Source organism: Branchiostoma lanceolatum, chromosome 1, assembly GCF_035083965.1.
Source record: "Branchiostoma lanceolatum isolate klBraLanc5 chromosome 1, klBraLanc5.hap2, whole genome shotgun sequence".
NCBI classification, from domain to species: Eukaryota; Metazoa; Chordata; class Leptocardii; order Amphioxiformes; family Branchiostomatidae; genus Branchiostoma; species Branchiostoma lanceolatum.
This window is the reverse complement of record NC_089722.1, coordinates 473852-495959: the sequence shown is the minus strand read 5'-3', so window position 1 is coordinate 495959 and position 22108 is coordinate 473852. Positions and strand designations below refer to the sequence as shown.

General features: G+C 41.0%; 1 protein-coding gene across 1 annotated transcript; it reads left to right on the top strand.

The window, feature by feature from the left end:
- The first annotated feature begins 11798 nt into the window (after window positions 1-11798).
- On the top strand, window positions 11799-19104 carry LOC136428519 (placental protein 13-like). The gene is made up of 5 exons (XM_066418101.1): window positions 11799-11933; window positions 14074-14197; window positions 17700-17901; window positions 18475-18594; window positions 18793-19104. Exons 2-4 carry the CDS (start codon window positions 14097-14099, stop codon window positions 18586-18588), a joined length of 417 nt encoding a protein of 138 aa, XP_066274198.1. The 5' UTR covers window positions 11799-11933; window positions 14074-14096; the 3' UTR covers window positions 18589-18594; window positions 18793-19104.
- The last annotated feature ends 3004 nt before the right edge of the window (window positions 19105-22108 follow it).

Below are 22108 nucleotides of genomic sequence, written 5' to 3'. Positions count from 1 at the left end.
CACGAACACATTATCTTTGCCAAATAATCAAGGGTTATTATGGAGAGTGATTAATATAAATATTTGCATGCTTATCACCCCCTGCAAATTTGATCATACACCATACCGTTTGGAAGTTATGATAGGGGGTGTGGCGAGAATGAGTCCAATCTAGATAGAGATAAAAATCATTTGGTGGTACAGGACTAGTATATGTGTCTAGTGTGCTGATATATGTTATAACTGGTCATGAAAAAATATTGAAAGTGATGATGAAATGGTACAGTCAATATATATGAATAGAATAAATCTTTACTCCATATCATCCACATTTTGAAAGACATAGTACATGTGACTTTTCCATACCTAGCAGTGGTGCAGTTTTGGTGCAGTTTCGGTTTTTGACGTGTTTTTGTCAGGCTTTCTACTTTGTCCCCTTTTCGTTATGTCGCCAACCGTGTGTTGGACATAAATGCCTACTAGTAAACTGAACACGTTAGAAACCAACCGGACCCACACCTCTGCTTGGAGTGTAGTGAGTGTCCCATCTGTTTATTTATATGCCCCATCTGTTTATTTATACTTTTTGACAAGGCCTGAGCTGTTTTCGGGAACACTGTCACATGTCCCATTATGAGTTGCTGTGGATTTACAAATTTTTCTTGCTAGTTATGTATATTAGGTCCTGATTTGCATAATTAGTCATTGATTATGTAAAGCACCATCTGAGCTCTCTACATACCAAACATCACGACGATCTGTCGACCCCTCCTCAAGTTATTCATGTCCGAAGGTCAAAACAAAAACAGCCACTGCAGTTCCAAACCAGACGCTAGGGGGCCCATACTTACACAACTTACTTCCTGTGGCATGAACTATCTACCATACAAAAATCATGTCGGACCCCACAGGGGTCGCTACAATAATCCGTCAGAGCAACAGACGGGTGCCTACCGGAGACCGACCAATGAAGGTGACAAAATGTTACAAAAATGCCACCGAGTGCCCACCGGAGCACCCTGGGACCCCTGCAGGGCAGCCTGAAGGAAACTTTTAATTGTGACCACGACAGCCGGTGCCATACGGTGCCCCCCAGACGTCAGAGCCCGGCCGGGGCTACATCCCCGACGGGCACGGGCGCAATTGCGACCGTAGCATAAGCTATTACAGCGGAAATAAGGGTTGGTCGGGGGTGTCAGGGAGCGCTGATTTCCAATTTTCAACTTATCGGGACAAAGTTCTTTTGCTGGGGCAATCCATTCGTCCACGGGAAGATTTGCTCATGAAAAAGTTTGAGATTCGCGTCGTATTAAAGGCGAGATCATATTTGGCAACACCCGGGCTCTTCTCAGTCTTTCCTAGCAGGCGAACGCAATCATGACGTCAAACATGAAATCATGTGACCTAAACTTGGCGCGAAAGTTCCAGTAGTAGCCTGACCTTACCTCTGACCTTAGTAGTAGGCGGGGCTTTATAGATCCCCAGACGGTACACTGCGGGTTACTAGAGGGTCTGCATGGGGGTCCTGACAACGTTTTACGATGAATTCAGAAGAACCCCTCCACCTGTTACGCTAAAATCAACAAAGGCAATAACGTAAAATTTAATTTCTCACTGCGAATTACGTGATTCATACAGCTTTCCCTACAAATTACGGGAAATAAGAATAGGCTGCCTACGCCTTGCGGAAAAGAGCATACATGCCCTCTTAGTAGTGTGGTTGTGCTTAGTGTGTAACAACTGCCCGTCGAAGATTAGAGGCAAAGTAATAAGCCATCACAGCTCTCCCCAGGATGAAGACAGATTTCAGAATAACTGCGGCCAAGTCTCACCTACAACCGGCATAGACAGTAGACAAACCTGCGCAATTACAGCGACGAAGAACCGTTATATGTGATATGTTGCTTCTCCATGATTGGCCTGTTCCAACAATCTGAAGGTGCGATTAAAGGCAACCTTCATGCAAAGGTGACAGTTCTGAAGATGTGATACCCACCATTCTTGGCGTGAGAAAGTCAGGAGAGTTGCTTGAAAATATGGCATGTAAAACACAATCGCGATCCTGTCTGAAGAAGACAGGGAAGACATCGAAAATAACAAATTGGCTCGAACCAGTGTCACCACCCCACATTGTACGAGGTCGTGAATGCACCAGGACTTCTGGGTGACCTTGCCCAACCCACCGGATCAAACTTACACACAGGTAATGTAACCTCCATATCTTCATGTTCTTTAGCCCCCATTGTTTCTTACTGAGTATATCAGTGGCTGTAGTGTGTGAGTGCATCATTTTGATATATTCATGACAATGAGAACAAAATAGCCGCATGCAGCATATTTCATGTCCTCTCGATCCTCATTGAAGTCTACCTCATCAAATACCGGATACTTATTTACAATAACCCTTTCTCCCTCACGGGCATTCTGACAACTGGTTCGGGAATGTCGTTCAATGCGCTCTATTCTTTACGGACGTGCGTGATGACATAGTTTGTGAAAGTATGAGGAAACCAGTTTGTCGTGTGGTTCAAATTCGTTTATTCAGAAGCAACCGTCTCTTCAGAAAAGGCGATCTCTGCTGGTAAACATGGCTTAAGTTGGCTGCACTTCCCGCGATTGTTGAGACACTCATCAACAATTGACATACAGCTTTCTCACATAACATTGGGTGAAATACATATGATTTGAGTTCACATGGCCTTTCCAGAACATTCTAGACCTGTTCATGAGACCAAATCTATCCTCAGATCTAAACACGGTGAACTTTCAATGATCCCCTAGGCTAGCAGGATGCCAGATATTCAATCGTGCACAGGTCATACTGTTTGAGAAGACCCATGACCCGATAATTACATTTGGTTAATTAACTCTTTAGATATGCCCGCGCTTTTCTGCCCCATTACAGTCTAGGATTGTTTGGAGACAATGGAGTTAGTATGACTTCATCTCGCCACGGGCAGAAAACGCACATTTATGGTAATGTCTGGTGCTAGTATCCCAACAAGGTAGATAGTAGTCTGTTCAAGTTGCCTTTTGTCTAGGATGAGTCATGGTTTTGGAATTTTACATACCTCCTATAATGTCAGACCGTGCCAGGCCAGGCTTAGTCGTTCTGTCATATATAATAAAAATATCAAGGCGTCCTTGTCTATATATCCCAGTAGAGGCGGCGGCAGGAAATTTCGTCCGAGATACTTATGACCAAATGTTTACTAAGTCGAGCGCAGAAGGCGCGGTGCGAAAATTCGAAATCTTGACCCTCTGAAATGCTATTTGTTGCATTTTGAGGGGCAAACTTTGCTGGAAGACTAAGCTAGATTCAATGGCTATTTGTAAGAAAAGAACACAGGGTTTCAACTTGATTTTTCAGGTGCGACGCCCTCCGACATATTTTCGCCGGCGGCGCGACATGCTCCCGCGGGACAAATAGAAATCTTGACACCCTGAAATACTCTTTTCGGAGGAGCAAATGTTGCCGATATAGTAAGCTAGGTTAAATGACATCGCCATGTGTGAATAAGTAAAGAAGAGTTTCAGCATGACATTTGGGGGCCTCCCGACATATTTTTCGCAGGAGACGGGACATAAATAAAGGCACAAACAAACAAACAAACAAACAAACAATCAAACAATGATTCCTAGGAAAACTGTTAACCCTGACCCCCTAAAACGCCATTTCCTGAATTTTGCGGGGCAAATTTGGCTGGTAGTGTGAAAAAATACAGAAGGGTTATTTTAAATTTTGTAGAGCTACGCCGTCCCGACATATTTTTCGCCGGCGGCATGACAATCCTAGGGCGGTCTCGGGGCAGCCTCCATCGGAGAACGTTGAAATCTTGAGGCGCTGAAAAATCATTTCCTGCATTTTGAGGGACAACTTGGCCGGTAGAGTAAGCTAAGTTGAGGACAAATCTATTAGTGAAAAGATACACAAGGGTTTCAGCTTGATTGGGGAGGACATATTTTTCCTTGTGGTGGGGGGGTGGGGGGTTCGCCACTGTCCCGGTATAAGCAACATAGCTATAAGCAACATCCATTTTGTGAAAAAAATTACCATCAACTCTTTAACCTGTACACATGTACAAACATATGAGAGCTTAAACTTGCCAGTGTTCTAAAGTATGTGACACAGGAAAAGTTAGTAAAGCCACCGTTGTCGCCCGTTGAAATGCCACCTATGTCCATGCATACATGTATATCACATCTTATGTCCATGTAATCAGTAATCAGTTGGTTTACCCGGTAATATATACTGTGGAACATGTATATACGGACATCAGCTTTCCTTTGGCAACTGTAGCCTTTTATTCAACTGTTAATCCAGACAAGTACGCGCTACCCTCGCAGGACCAATGAAAACGGAATTTCTATCTCGCTAAATTTTACTCATTTTGAGGGGCTCTTTCCCCAGAGTACCGGAGATATGAGTATCCACTACAAAAGTATTTCTTTAACACGCTGTAAGAAATTCTTTTGGGACAATTCGCAATGAAGCTTATAGTATATTGGAGTATTTTCCAAGCAGAGGTTTCGGTCTGGAGGATAGCAGTTTCTGTGATTTCATACCGAATCACTACCAATGCTACCATATAACCTGACCGAAACCTCTGCTTAGAGAATAACGCTGCATCCATATTTTCAACTTTTGAGATCATAAATCTTGTTAAACAACAAAATATGATATCATGACCAACAGGTATTATATTCCTGTATTCAACCAATGATGTTTCATATATAATGTAAAACCTCCTTGATCCAACAGTAAACATGTCCTTGTATATGTGTATACATCTCAATAGACTAACTACCACAAATGCAGAATAGAGCTTGTTGTACCATCATCTGAAGCAATTACACTGGGTATTCATATCATGAAACACCTTGTGTATACAGCCCAATTAACTAGAATCAAGGACATCATATAATGTCCTTGCTAGTACAAATGCAGAATGGAGCTTGTTATAACATCATGGGCAGGAACTACACTGGGTATTCATATGCAATGAAACACCTTAGACTGTCAACATTAAACTGTTCTTGAAGAACTAGTAGGCGTTTACGACATATTTGCCAATTTTTGGCATGTTGACCACCGTCGGAGGGCAATGAAATTTATTCTTTTTTTCGAAATCAGGCGAAAATTAATGAGTGAGCTGATGTTATCTATGAAAATTACCTGCTGGCCTTATTTGATGAAAAGAATGAGCCTGCTATGAAGCCACTTACAAAACATATTGACTCACCCTCGTACATGCTAAGCTACTACAGTAACTGTTTCTAAATACCAAAAGAATGTTGTTTTTTTAAGCGGTTACAAGACATAGTGTTTGTTTTTTATTGGTAATGTATCGTTCAGTTTCTCGGCACATCCATATAAGAGAACGGGTTTGACACAGTAGTCACATATCCTCAGTAGACCATCTGGTGAGACTTATGATGGAGTTAGACATTTGCAGCTGTATATGGCTTTGCACGCTTTATGTGAAAGTTGCTTTTTGGCCAGTGATAAGCTACCTGATAATGCTATGGTAATATCTCAGGATACTACGTTTATTGTTTATTGTTTATTCGCATATGTACAATATAAAACAAAGATAAATAGAGCAAAGAATACATGCAGGGGAGGCCAGAAGCCTATAAGGCTTTTCGGGGGCCTCCCCTAAACTACACAAATGGAATTTTTACAAAATTATATATAATCGAAACTAAGTAAAACGAACGAAAGAAGAAATTGGAATTGTAACATAAATCATAATGAAACAAATGAAAAGAGGAGGAACTACAAAGTGAATTTTGAGTCGTAAACATAGTATTATAATGAATAACAATTTATAAAGAAATAGGTCAAAATTATACAAAAATAACAATCATATGAATTATTCTGTCATCAAATACCAAAGGAAAAGTGGAAAACAAGGAAAACAAACAAATCAGGAGTACTACTTAGATGTTCTATGACATCCATCTTTAAAAGATTTTTTAAAACTGGGTAAAGACGAGCAGGACTGTAGAATTTGGCTGAGATTGTTCCATACGGTGGGGCCTCTAAACATTATTACCTTCGCCGAGAAGGTTATGCAGAGGGTAGCGTTTGTGTGTTTGTTTGCTTGTAACGTACAGCATAACTCGAGAAGGCTTGAATGGATTGTCTTGATATTTGGTAGGTGGGTAGGTCTTGATGAGACTTGGAAATGATTAGATTTTGGGTCCCCTACCGGCTTGTTACGGTACTGCAGCGGAACTTCCTGTTTTGATATCTCATGTTGTGGACATGCTATGGTCATGAATTTTGAGTGGTAGATAGCTCTTTGGACAGAGAGTAAGTGGTATAGGTTTTGGCCACCTAGCACCTTTTTTGGAACTGCAGGAGCAGGTTTTGCTTCAGACTTTGAAAGGGAATAACTCAAGAAGGGCTTGATGGATGGTCATAATTTTTGGTAAGTAGATAAATTGAGTGATGATGTACATGATAAGATACTTATTATGCAAATCAGCATCTAATTTGCATAATTAATGAGGACTGCATGATACAACTCTCAAACATGTAACATATGTAACTGAGGAAGAGAGAAATATTGATAGATATCAACTATGCAAATGAGGACCTCATTTGCATAATAAATGAGAAAATACTAGAACTCAAGATGGGCTTGATGGATGTTCATGATTTTTGGTATGTAGATAGCTTAAGTGATACTTTGTATGATTGGAGGATAATCATGCAAATCAGATTCTAATTTGCATAATTCATGATACAATTTAAAAAAACCGCTGTGTTCCATGGTATGACTATTCAAATATGTGACATTTGTAACTGAGGAAGAGAGGAATGTTGATAGATAGAAAATATGCAATTGTAGGCCTAATTTGCATAATTAATGAGAAACTACTAGAATTCCATACAGGTAAATGATAGCAATTTCATACTTGTGGCATTTGGAAATTATGATAATAAGGAGCTCATTTGCATAATTGGTTATATGGTCGCATAACCTTTTTTAAGCTCATACTTTGGACGACTTCTGTTATTTAGGTGAAGACGATCAACTGGTTTGATTTATAATTGATGAGAAACACTCCTAATACGTCAGTCATAAAGGTTAAAATCATTTGGCGAAGGTATGAGGTCGTGGAACTCTAGTTGTATGTTGTTTTTGAGCAGTTTTTGTCATAATTGGTCTTAAAAGATTATGTTGTCTCGTATAGTGGTGATGGATATCTGAGTTGAAATTTAAAAGACCTTTGTATTGTTCAGGTAGGGAAGAGCTATTGTGGTCAATTTTCTGGACAAATAAGGCAATTTGAAATTTATTGATGTCAAATACAGTCATAACATTTAAATCACGAAACAGAGCTGCTGTGTGTGCTGTGAATGAAGAATTGGCTACTATTCGTACAAAGCGCTTTTGAAGGAGGTAAACAGGATTGATGGATGATGTGTGCGTACTATCCCAAATACTGTTGCAATAAGTTAGATAAGGGTAAATCAAACTGTAATAAAAAACATAGATATGTTTCGTGACAGCAAAGATTTGACTTCTCTTATGATGCCTATGTTTTTGGAAATTTTTTTGCAAACAAAATCAATTTGGTTCTTCTATGAGAAACCAAAGGATACTACGTCTGTGGTGTCTTACCAGGAAATTTTGATTTGGGAAAGACTGAACATATTTTTTGTTGATAATAACTGTTGTTTTCTTCATGGTTACCTGGAACTTACATTGAGAGCAAAATTAATTTAGTTTTTCAAGGGTATATTGTAGTCCTTTTTCAGAACTAAACACGACGCACTTTTTTAAATTACATCTTTAGATATGCCTGGGCTTTTCTGCCCCATTACAGCTAAGGATTGTTTAGAGACAATGGAGTTAGTATGACTTCATCTCGCCAAGGGCAGAAAACGCACAAGAAGCTGTTCTTGACCATTTATGGTAATGTCTGAAGCTAATACCCCACCAAGGTAGACAGTAGTCTGTTCAAGTTGCCTTGTGGTGAGTCATGGCTTTGGAATTTTTAATGTACCTCCTACATTGTCTAGTCTTGGCAAGGACAGGCTTAGTCTGCTCGAGAGGAATTTCAAAACTTTCTTGAATATATAGTTTTTCCCCATCCCGACATTAACAACATCCATATTGTGAAAATTTCTTACCTTCGACTAACCCGCATAAACAACATCCATTTTGTGAAAATTCTTACCTTCGACTAACCCGGCATAAACAACATCCATTTTGTGAAAAATTCTTACCTTCGACTAACCTGGCATGAACAACATCCAAGTTGTGAAAAATTCTTACCTTCGACTAACCTGGCATAAACAACATACATATTTTTTGAAAAGTTCTTACCTTTGACAAACTTGACATAAACAACATCTATTGTGTGAAAAAGTCTTACCTACGACTAACCCAGCATAAACAACATCCATTGTGTGAAAAATTCTTACCTTCGGCTAACCCGGCATAAAAAAAACATCCATTTTTTGAAAAGTTCGTACCTTCGACAAACCCGGCATAAACAATATCCACTTTGTGAAAAGTTCTTACCTTCGACTAACCTGGCATAAACAACATCCATTTTGTGAAAAATTCTTACCTTCGACTAACCTGGCATAAACAACATCCATTTTGTGAAAAATTCTTACCTTCGACGAACCCGGCATGAACAACATCCATTTTGTGAAAAATTCTTACCTTCGACTAACCTGGCATAAACAACATCCATTTTGTGAAAAATTCTTACCTTTGACTAACCTGGCATAAACAACTTACATTTTGTGAAAAATTCTTACCTTCGACTAACCTGGCATAAACAACATCCATTTTGTGAAAAATTCTTACCTTCGACGAACCCGGCATGAGCAACATCCATTGTGTGAAAAATTCTTACCTTCGACTAACCTGGCATAAACAACATCCATTTTGTGAAAAATTCTTACCCTCGACTAACCCGGCATAAACAACATCCATTTTGTGAAAAATTCTTACCTTTGACTAACCCAGCACAAACAACATCCATTTTGTAAAAATTTCTTACCTTCGACTAACCCAGCATAAACAACATCCATTTGGTGAAAAGTTCTTACCTTCGACTAACCCAGCATAAACAACATTCATTATGTGAACTATTCTTACCTTCGACAAACCCGGAATAAACAACCTCCATATTGTGAAAAATTCTTACCTTCGACTAACTCAGTATAAACAACATCTATTTTGTTAAATGTTCTTACCTTCGATTAATCTGGCATAAACAACATCCATATTGTGAAAAATTCTTACCTTCGACTAACTCAGCATAAAAAACATACATTTTGTGAAAAGTTCTTACCTCCGACTTACCCGCCATAAACAACATCCATTTTGTGAAAAATTCTTACCTTCGACTAAATCGACATAAACAACATCCTTTTTTTAAAACTTCTAACCTTCGACTTACTCGGCATAAACAGCATCCATTTTGTGAAAAAATTCTTACCTTCGACAAACCTGGCATAAACAACATCCATTGTGTGAAAAATTCTTACCTTCGACTTACCCAGCATAATTAACATACATTTTGTAAAAAATTCTAACCTTCGACTAATCTTGCAATTGCATAAACAACATACATTTTGTTAAAAATTCTAACCTTCGACTAACCCGGCATAAACAACATCCTATTTGTGAAAAATTCTTATCTTCGACTTACCCAGCATAAACAACATCAATTTTATGAAAAATATTCGTACCTTCGACTAACCCGGCATAAACAACATCCATTTTGTGAAAAACTCTTATTTTCGACTAACTTGGCATAAACAACATCCATTTTGTGAAATTTTTTTACCTTTGACTAACCTGGCATAAACAACATCCATTTTGTGAAAGATTCTAACCTTCGACTGACCCGGCATAAACAACATCCATTTTGTGAAAAATTCTTACCTTTGACTAACCTGGCATAAACAGCATCCATTTTGTGAAAAATTCTTACCTTCGAATAACCCAGTATAAACAACATCCATTTTGTGAAAAATTCTTACTTTCGACTAACCTGGCATAAACAACATCCCTTTTGTGAAAAATTCTTACCTTCGACTAACCCGGCATAAACAACATCCATTATGTGAAAAATTCTTACCTTCGACTAACCCGGCATAAACCTCATCCATTTTGTGAAAAATTCTTACCTTTGACTAACCTGGCATAAACAACTTACATTTTGTGAAAATTCTTACATTCGACCAACTCGGATGTTGCTTTCGTAACTCTGAATTTGCAGTTAATAAACCAGGATGTGGGGCCTACATGTGCGTCGGTTTCTCCTTTTTGATCAGATGCCGCCTTAATTCTTAGTTAGGTATAAACCTGGAGATAACGGGATATTTGTACAGGTGGAATTTCCAAGGAAGTAGCTTAACTGAATACTGTATGTTGCGTGAATATCGATGTACGTTATGACAAATTATTAGTGAAAACTGATAAAACCTGAACATATGATTCCAAAGGCATACATAGAAGTACACACTAAAATGAAAACTATCCAGGTCCTCCATACCAACACAGGAGCGCAAATACACGTTGAGATGGGAAAGTCAAATCAGGCTAGGGTCGTCTCAGTTAGGGGTCAATTGTAGGATAAACATGTTAAAAAGTTACACATTCTTGCCAGTATAAAAAGAATACACTTTCTTCAAACTGGGTCAAGTCTTTAGAAGTTATATATTTCATCCAAACAAGTCCCAGGGTTCCGGACATGAGCTCCCTTTGTTTATAAAGAGCAAACAAAACTTGTGGCACTCTTATCTTTTGAAATGGTAATCTGCAAGATTCCTTGGTTGGAATTTTTGGTTCGGATAGCGAAAGGGAAATTGTGCTGAAGTAAGAGTAATGCGTTTTGAGACTGCTTGAGTTGAATTATGATGTTTGTTCGGTTGGCGTGTGTGGGGGGGTGTCGAAAGATTAAAACATCAAGAAAAACTGTTAATGACTTAAAGTTTGCAGGGATCAAATTTTGTGGCATGTGTGCGGGCCACCCATGGAAGTGAAATTACGTACTTGAAAGACGCTGGACTCTGTGACACCGGTTCGGGGAATGAAGTTCAATGCATTTTATTCTTTACGGACGTGCGCGATGACATAAACAGTTTGTGAGCAAAACCCCCCTATGAAACCAATTTGACGTGTGGTTCAAATTCGTCTATTCAGAAACAACGATCTCATAAGAGGAGGCGATCTCGGCCTCTAAAACATGGTTTAAGTTGGCTGCACCTCCCACCATTGTTGAGACACCCTCATGACATACAACTTTCTCCTATAACATTGGATGAAATCCATAAAATCGAGTTGACAACGGCGTGGCCTTTCTAGAACATTCTAGACGTATTCACGTATTCAAATCTATCCTGCGGTCTAAACAAGATAAACTTTGAATGACCCCGCATGTTAGCACGAAGACAGATATTTAATTGTGCAGAGGTCATATTGTTTGAGAAGACCCATGACCCGATAAGAGCATTTTGTAAATTAGATATGGCTGGGCATTTTCTGCCCAATTACAGCTAAGGATTGTTTAGAGACAATGGAGTTAGTATGACTTCATCTCGCCAAGGGCAGAAAACGCACAAGAAGCTGTTTTTGACCATTTATGGTAAAGTCTGATGCTAATACCCCACCAAGCTAGACAGTAGTCTGTTCAACTTGCCACTAGGAACAGCATTGGTTTTATTGAAGATTTGAATATTCATGCTCATCGACTCCTCCTTCAGGCGACTTAAACCAACCCAGTGCGAGTAAAGTCGACAGGAAGGCTGACTACAAAGGACATCAGTAATTTGTTGAAATGATTGACGGGAGAAAACTGTATAAAATCACCCGCGGTCCCCGGGTTCCCCGCACCTTCAGACTGAGCCAGCCCAGAGTTACCAGGTGACTTTGGGAGAACAACGTTGATAACAAACACTTGGGGAGATTTTGGTTGGTACACAGTTTTACTTGTTTAGTAGCGGTCTTTTTTACACTTGTAAGTTTTCATCGAGGAAATGTAGTTATAAAAGATGATTTTGCAGAGTGCTAAGAAAGCGTTTAAACTATTGGCGGAGGTTCGATGTAAAGCCACGAAATCGCAGGCGCCACCCCGACGCTGGATCGGTGACAGCGGTACTCGTTCTTTTATGATCGTCGGACGTCCCTTGCTTTATTTGAGACTTATTTGACATTGTATCATCTTATATGGCTTATATAATACCGATTTGTGTGAAATCACAGGATCTATCGTATGACGAACGATTTGTTTTACCAAAGCTTACCCGGCGTATAGTCCGTCCGCGTAGTGACCAACAATAGATCTGTATCCGGGCAGCAATTTGAGAATTTTGTAAGATTTTTAAGCTTCAAAATCTTGTGGAGGTCGCTAAAACTGTGACTCCACTGTTCTCGAAGCAAAGGTTTCATTTAGGGGGCTAGTAGTGGCCGCGACCATTTGGAAATTTGGCGCCCTTCGAACGATCAAAAACTCCGGGCGAGTGCCACCATCACAAAGGGTGGAGCGCCGCGCACGTGGCCGCCGTGATCGCTTATACAGCACGACCCCCAGTCCACCGCCAACATTTACTTGGCCAGCGCCTTGGCGCTAAACCCCAGGGCCTCATAACCCGCACAAATTCAAGCCACTTCCCCTTTGCCCAGGCTCATGGCACCAAGTAATTATGATACCTTGCCTTCGTCGGTAACAATTTCTATTTTTCCTTACCTTTCAACTTGGATTCTTCCACTTCGACTTAATCTAATGTTGTCGGTATGATTGTCCAATTTTGGCTTGTGAATCAGCCTCGGATTAAGGGGAGTGACCGACGGTGTTGGATACAATTCTCACCCTGTTGCGTCAACTATCCAACCGTCAATGCCGTGGCCGCGTCTTACCCATTTGCACGTAGGTCGCACCGAAAGACTCCGTCGCGCTATTCGCCCTACCGGTAATGTGTTCCGACAGCTAGGAAATCAAAATTGATTTAACTTCTGCCTTTTTACGAGGATAATCGGGTATTACTTCATACGCATTCAAGATGTTTCAAGACTACTGTCTGAAGTTACCGTCTAAAGAGTGACAGGTTAGATTTTCAGGCTAAAACTACACTCGACTCTCTGACCATTTTGAAATTCGGCGCCTTTCGGACGGTCAAAAACTTCAGGCGAGCGCCACCCTCACACGGGGAAGATCGCCGCGCACATGGCCGACGTGATCGCTTCGGCAGCCCGACCCCAGTCCCCCGCCAGTATCTACCCGACCAATTTCAATTTCAATTTCAATTTTATTTATTTAACCAGGGGACATCTCAGATCTACTGATCTGCTTTTCAGATGACCCTGGGCACAAACATTAAAAATACAATCAGATACAAATATACAGATAACGTTACATGTACAGACATATATCACAGTATTTCAACTTATCCCAGTCAGTTCTTAGCTACAGTCCCGCTACAGTCTGTTTCTAAATGCTGACGTAGTTGCAATGTGCCGTTGGTCCGCAGTAAGTTTGTTCCACAGTAGTGGCCCTTGATACTGCAGGCTCCCCTTGAAGGTTTCCACGTTTGCCTTAGGGGTGTCTAGCATGTGAGGGTCGTAGCTATAGAGCTGCTTCGTGGCAGTGCGTGTCCGAACTGCGCTTTGGCATCCCATCCCGAGCAGAAATTGTTGTATTTTCAGTATCATAGCCAGGTCAGCATCCCTCTTAATTTCTGAATTAGAATGGTCAAATATTTTAATAGTAAGGAGCTCAGCCTAAAATGTAACCTCAGGAGCAGATGCCACCTCCTTGCACGCCAACCAGAGCACTGAGCACCCGTCATACCATCCTCAACATAGCGTACCGGAATAAAATCTGTAGTAAGGCAGTCTCCAATCTCCACCCATGTCCTTCCTCAAGTTCAACAACACAACAGCAATATGAACCAACGGCTGCCTCGGCCTACATTACCCGCCGAGGCAGTGGGTTCTTATCAACTGTGTCCAGATCACGGTATTGGAAGGCGGAACCCATTCCTCTCCTTCCACCACCATTCATCTCGTTACAATGTTGTGCAACTACTGAGTATGTTCTTTTTTTCCTCCCCAGTTTTGAGTGTGTGAATCATCATCATGGCCCACCATGTCCCACCATACGTCTTCACGTTCCCAGACCATCTAGCCATTTCGAAGACGATGAACATCCATGGAACCTATGGCGAGGCGAGCGGAATGTATGTGTGAAGGTTTATTTATTCATTAATCTTTAGGGTGGTCCCTTCATATGACTATTTAACTGATTCCTAAGGGAGTCCTTACATATGTACATTACATGACAATTCATAACAAATTAGGATACAAAAGGATAACTTAATATAAACTGAATGAGTAGTCAATTCACAATCATATAACATAAAACAGGAATGATCAAACATAGGTTGATGATTCAAACAATAACAGCTCAAAATCACAAAGGTCATCCAACTGAGGGTCAGAGGTCAAAAGTCTTTCTAATTCAAAAGTTTGCTCCAGTCCAGTCAAGTCGAACCGCAGGTCACCCCAGAACGCGTTATTCGCTTAGATACGGCGTTTGCCGCGTCACGACTTGACCCCGTTGCATGGGTGTAAACAACCGCCCGTCGTGCAGCAAAAAGACCTCGGACATACATAATGTTTATACTTTTTCAAATCTACTGAATTTGCCCAGTACAGCAATTCAGATATTTTGCGCATTACAAAATAACAGCGAACGCTGTGGCTTTCGAAACATTAGCAATTTTTGGTCACTTTATTTGTTCTCGTCTTTTTTACAGCTCACCTAGATCCAATTCGCTATCTCCACAGCGTGATAGTCCATATCTTCAGCTTTAAATTGATACCAAAGTTCCTTGGTTAATTTTAGGAGCAACGGGTTTGCCTCGAAAAAATAGAACAGCATGTCAGTTTAAGGACGCTTTTTTTCTGACGGAGAAATTGAACACTATGACCTTGCACTATGAGTAACAAAACGTACTGTTGGCATGCGTGCATTAGAAGCCAAAATTTTCTAGCTTCTGAATAATATCAATCTTTTTCAGAAAATGTATTTTCAACTGCAAGAATTAGACGTTAGTTTTTTTCTAAACTTCTCAAACACCGACTGAAAGTGGCAACCCTGCACCTGAACTCGCCTGACCCCACGGCTAAAAAAATCGAACGTACTGTCTGGGTTCCATCGTTCGAACGCTGGAGTTCGAAACTATTGAATTCAAAATTGACAAGTCGCTACCTTGTACTAAAACCCTCTGTCTGAGTGTGTGTATTTGAATATTATCATGTCACCTCTTAGATTGAATGTGGTAGCCGTGCCCATGTAGCTTCTAATGCCAAGAAATGAATTTTATGACACCTCGCGAAATGTATCAACATGTAACCAAAACGCAGGATAGTGTGCATTGGTAGTTACATCCAGGCCGTGACCCGGCGAACGCCGTCTTAGAGAACCCTGCGCAGAACCGATGCGCATAGCTGATAGAGCTCTGCGGTTCGACTGGCTCTGTGCTGGCCGGAATTTTTAACCTCCTCCATCTGCTTCGGGTGTAATGCGGTTCATTGTGTCTGTGTATTCGCAGCTATAACTCAAGATTCCTTTAATGTACAGTATTTGTATGTACTTTGGCAAGTCGTCTGCTAATATGTTCCAGGTGACGCTCGTTGATTTTGGGCGCGGTAGCAGTATTTCTTCGAAATTTAATAATTACAGAACAACAGCCCCATTTTGAATTTGTGGTACAGTTTACAGCTGACGCCAGTATGCCGTCAGCCTTGGAGTCTTCTCATTGGTCGATGTCATCTGGCTATATGAGAATTAATCTGTTAATTTTGAAACAACCTGTCCTCTGCTCGGAGAGTCTTGCCAGGCTAACGGCATATAAACGTACTGGCGCCAGGTGTGGACTGTGTCGTAAAAAGTCATTTGGGCATGTAAAATGGTGAAAAATTTGTACAAATGTGTCCTACAATCATATATTGTGTATGCAAGCTATGATAATAGACCGATCCCAAAGCAACGCCCCCTGTTCGATTTCGAACACCTCCGTCAAAAACAGGGTTTGACGGACCAAACATGGCCGCCGCGGCTAGGTTGAAAATAATGCCACTGACTTCGGTTTAGCTTTTGTGGTACTGAAACTCTTTCAGAGCGGGCCAAATAAGAATGCTTTGTCTTCTTTGTTGAAGGCTGTATCCACCGGGTAGAGTTGTTTAAGGAGGGGGTAGGTGTAGTTGCGGTGAGAGCGCAATGTTTCCGGTCAATGTTAAAGCGGTATGCGCCGCATAGTTTTCCCTTGTCGGTGGGAATCAGCGCCCAGTTTCTGCCAAGCAGCCGATGCACGTGTAAAACAGGGTTCGTATATCTGTAACAGGGTTCCTACTGTATTGACTGCATGCATAACAGCTGCATGGTACTTAGTAACTAAGAATTAAAATGCATCCTTTCACTTCCCTGTTCACTTCCATGTTAACCAGTTTCACACACCAGTAACTGAAGAGACGAAACTCTGCGCTAGCGGACTTTGTAGTAGTCAGCATGTGGTACAAGCTTCCCCTCCTTGAGTGCCCAATCTATTTTCTTTTTAAATTCGTTTTTATTCTGAGCATGCATTCAACCAATACAGTGGAAAACCTGTCCCAGATATACGTACCCTGCTTTACACGTGCCATTTCTGCCCCGCCAACGCTGTTTTTGACGGAGGTGTTCTGAATAGAACAGGGGGTTCTATGGGTCTTCTATTCGTTCGATATGGTGTTCGACAGGATCGGTCTATTGCCCCTCAGCACCAACTTACAGAAGACACAGTGCAGCCCCAATACCAAACCTGAAATTTGAATTAGTCTGTAATTGCTGTGCGATTATTATCAACGTGTAATCCGACGTGTTATTCTTTAATGAAGAGAACTACTAACAAATCCAATAACAGAGTCTGTTGAAGTATCGAATGTTATGCGGTTTGAGTAGATCATTGTCTACCTGAGTGTATGTCTATTGAAGACAGAATGAAAAGGCGGATGGTTTCTGAGGCATGGCAATTACGTCAGACAGTTAGTACAGCAATATCGGAGAGAATTTCAGTTGAGTTCAAGTGAGCAGAACCAGCATCATGTAGTCACTGTCAGTCTGCCGTACGACTCAGGAGACTCCCGTGCCCAGTGTACGGGAAACCTTGTCTCTGCGTTCGTAATCTGCTATACAAACTCTGGATCTAAATTAATAATGATTCCAATGTTGACATCAATGTTAGTTAATGTTTTATTACACTCAGGTATAAAAGACGTGTAGGTTGTAATACCATGTTCCATTGCTTCAATTCTTCTTATATGCTTGATGGTAATCAAGTTTGAAAATTTGGATATCTTGTTCTTTTTGCCTGCCTTGTTTTTGCACCAAATTTGGAGTCTGCAGAAGATGTCATCCATAAAATTAACTTGCTGTGGCCTAACAAAGAAACACTGCAACGGTGCTCCAAATCAATGTTTATCATCTCACACAAACTAGCAGACCACATGCCCAAGCACATTTAGATGCATCGAAGGGATCTCGAGTGATAACTGCAAACACACAGACACAGCCAATCGCAACACCCAAGAAGGAGGTGAACCTCCTCCACTGAGGCAGGTAACAATACAAGGATAGGAGGTAAACAAACTCTACGGAGGTAATAACCATCGGTTCAACTTTCCTGTCTTTCCGCATGGCAGTTTCGAACTCTGCTTGAGGACCGGTCCCGGCAACGATGAAAATATCGCCCTGTCGTTTGCCACGCACCCGGAGGACAACGTGGTGGTCCGCAAGGCGCGTGTTGATGGGACGTGGGTGCAGGAGGAGACGCTTGGAGCCCTCCCATTCGTCCCGGGGAGGCCTTTTTCTATCACTATTTTTGTGGAGAAATCCCATTATAACGTAGGCATTCAGGCCAGACAATAGCCATGTCATCAGTGGTGTTAAACATACTGCATGCGTTCATTAGCTGAAATTTTAATCATTTTGATTCTTTTGCTTTTGGAGACCAAACATTGAAACCTAATATATCATTATATTAAACTTATATATCTCAAAAGGTCTTCAAAACACTAACATTTGCTAGATTAAAGCGAGACAGTTTCTTCCATATGCCTCTTCCACTTGTCATGTATGAGGGCCTGCACGGGGGGTCCCGACAACGCTCTACGCTAAATTCGGAGGGCCGGCTACGTAATACGCCGAATTCAGAAAGCCTCCCTACGCTCTACGCTAAATTCAGAAAAGCCTCCCTACGCTCTACGCTAAATTATGGAGTGGTCGGCAACGCTCTACGCAAAATTAAAACGGCCGATTACGCTCTACGTAAAAGGGCATGCAGGCCCTCATGTATGGAGTAGATTTAACATATTTGAAAAAAAAAATAATTCAAATGGGGGGAGTGCTCTATCTTACAACAGATATCCATGGTATTATAATTTTTTTCCCATTTGATTCTTTGCCACTGCTATGCAGATCCACGTGAATGCCGCACATTTCACCAACTTCGCCCACCAAATACCTGTCAAGGATGTGAAGATCCTGACCATCGGTGGGGACGCGGGCATCACGCTCATCCAATATTCTTGAGGCCAGGTCAGTTTACACTCTATGTGTCTACAATTAAAACCGTGTTCATGGCACGCTATGTTTCAGTCATGTTTGACCGACAGGTGGCGCGATGGCTGTTGGCTTGAGTTTTGGCGTCATGAGGTGGTTTAACGGTATTCTATGCAATAAAAAACAAAACAAAAAAACAGAGTACTCACTTGCCGGTTCTACCTTCCTCTACAGGAGTGACGTCAGCAGTGACATCACCTGCGGCCCGATGCCACCATCCACCCTGCCTCAGTGCTAACACTGCATCACGTGATCAAATGCATCATCCAATCACCACCCTGCATTCATCCAGTCAAACAGACCTTCTTAACACATCACTTCATGACAGTTACTTGTAACCTTCAAACTTGTCCGTCAGCAACGTAAAACCGGTAGCATACCCAGTGTTCGTGTCTCTGGGTGTATGTACAATATAGTCCTTATAATACAAATGAATGTTGCTTTCGTAACGTTGAATTTGCAGTTAATAAACCAGGATGTGTGGCCGATATGTGTGTTGGTTGGTCTTTTTGATCAGATGCCGCCTTAATTCTTAGTTAGGCATAAACCTGGAGATAACGGGATATTTGTACAGGTGGAACTTAGGAAGTAGCTTAACTGAATACAGTATGTTGCGCGAATATCGATGTTAAGTACGTTATGACATTAGTGTAAAATGAATTATTAGTAAAAACTGTTAAAACCTCAATATATCATTCCAAAGGCATACATAGAAATACATACTACAATGAAAAAAAAGAATATCCCGGTCCCCCATACCAACACAGGAGCGCAAATATACGTTGAGGTAGAAAGTCAAATCAGGGGCGTCTCATTTACGGGTCAATTGTAGGACAAACATGCAAAAAAGTTACACATTCTGGCCAGTATAAAAAGAATACACATTCTTCAAACTGAGTCAAGTCTTTTTAAGTAGCGAATTTCATCCAAACAAGTCCCAGGGTTCCTGACACGAGCTGTTTGGTTAGTCGTTTATAAAGAGCAAACAACAGTTGTGGTAATTCATCTATGTGTTGTGAAAGGGTAATATGCAGGGTTCCTTGGTCGTAATTCATGGTTCGGACATAAGACCATGTTGATTTGATCATTTGGATAACATCCACCCACGCATCCATTTTCGTCCTTTTTAAAAGAAAGAACTATACTGTAAATCGTAAAGAGTAGCGGCAAAATTACTAAATACATGTCGGTAAATTGAAAAAAAAGGAAAAACAATCTTATGTCATCGAATGCTAAAATCAGTCCAAAATTCAAGGAAAAAGAAATGAGGAAGCTATTATTCGCCATACCATACTCTGTATGTTTAGTGATTTTCCAACCTTCCCGACCAAGTAGATTTCATAATGAAGGCAGCTTTTTTCCAAACTTTCTATCTTATTCGCACACTCGCATCAGTTTGGGGGTTCCAAGAGAATGTTATCCATATATCAAAATCATCATGGCCCAATTCAAAGCGTCGCCAATCAGTAGTATCTGCGGGCATAGGAGTAAGTTCAGGTTACAGAAAAGACGACTTAAGCTTTCTACGACGCCAAGTGTATGGGGAAGCCTGGAATGGGGGTAAAGTCTCCAGGTCGCAGAAGAATTCTGTCCATAGTGACTGTTCCCTTATTAGACAGGTTTGACTGTGTATTCAAAGAAGCTCCACTGTTTTCACACATGTAAGTTCACTGTGTGTCACTGGTATGCGCTCAACTTTTGATAGAAATGTTATATTATATATTGCAATCTTCTTTCTACAGCTACACAAACAAGATCATTTTAGACAGGATGGGGGTTACTAACGAACTCACATATTAAACAAGATTTTTTTATAATAAGACAACCCTCAAAGTTGGACATTTGTGTAGGTCTTTGTTCAGTGGCTTGATGAAAAAACACATTTCATGAGAAGCAAGTTCTGTTTCATGTATGGCCTAGGAAACAAATGTTGGGTTTCCGGTTATCTGAATGACACTTATTCTAGCAAAAACCTGCAGACCCTAGCCTTTTTTGGTCAACCGCAAGCAAAGGACATAAAATTTTCATTCTGACAACCAACAATACTATTTACACGTACCGACTCTACTAATCTATTTTGTAGGACCATAACCGGAAACACAACATTTTTTGCTAGGCCTAACAGTTATGACACAGCAAGTGTACCATCCGAGGTATAAACATCTGCAGGCACGTCCATAGTAAAGATTTTATGTGATTCTTTGGTGTGATGGAAAAGCAGGCTTGCTTTGTTTGTCTACTGGTGTTATGTTTGGGTCCTGATTCTGCTTGCTTGTTTGTTTGTGAATATGATTGTTTATTGGTGTCATCTGACAATCAAAATGCTGTGAACATCGATCAAGAAAGTCTGCAGTCTTGGTAGCAATGGCAAACGAAGCAGGCTAGCTGCATGAGAGCAACGTGTGCAAAAAAAGCACAATGCAGCGTAGAAACATCTGCCCCGGTGTTTGTTTGTTTGTTTATTGTTGTCATCTGACAGTCATGATGCTACGAGCGTCCATCATGAAAGTGGCATATGGCGAACGAAGGAGGCTTGTCGAAACACAATGGAACGCAATGGAACGTAGAAACATCTGCCCTCCGTGAATAGCTTCATCAGTTTGGTTAGTCACTGAGTGAGAAGTCACTGTGATTTATTCAACCGACCATCTGTCACCTTCCTCAGGGCAATTGACCGACTGGTTCACATTGCACTGCAGCACAGGTTTTGCTGCTTATAGATGCGTGCCCAAATGCAGAGTATTTACATATATACACTGCCACAGGGAATGCTATCTACAAAGTGAACCAGTCAAAATTTCCCTTTGGAAGGTGAGAGACTGTCACTATGGTCACCGAAAGGTCGGTTGAATAAATCACATGGTTGTGTACAAAGGATCCCTTTATTCAAACATCTGCCCTGTTTTTTTTGTTGTTTTTTTTCTGTTTGTTTACTTGACAGTCATGATGCTTCGAACGTCCATGACTAAAGTCTGCAGCCGAGCCTCGAAGCGGCTCCTGCGTGTTCTCTCCAAGTTGAGTGGAACGTCAGGCGGTGTAAGGCGCTAGAAAGCTGCGGCCAGGCGCTCGGCCGTGGACGTGTCCGCCTGGGATCCTACCAGCTCTTGTACTAGCTGTGCGCCTGGAGAGAGACAAACACCACATTCAGGAATTTATAATTCAAGACAGGGCTCAAAATTCATTTTTGGGAATAGGTGCACTGATTTATTCATTAATGAATACACCGTATAACTTAATAAATAATGTATTGATAAACATTTATTCATCAATAAATATACTTATCTATTAACAAGTGTTCTGGCGCACTTAACCCTAAAACTTTAGGTTCAAAGAAAAATATGTACATGCATGCTCCGTTGGTAAGAGCGTGCAAGTGGAAGAAGCGTGAAATAACAAGAATGGTACCGAGGCTACAAAACTGTAAACAAGTATAAAAGTTTCTTTGAAAACAACTGCTGGGTTGGTCGATGAAGGTTATACATCCAGGTAA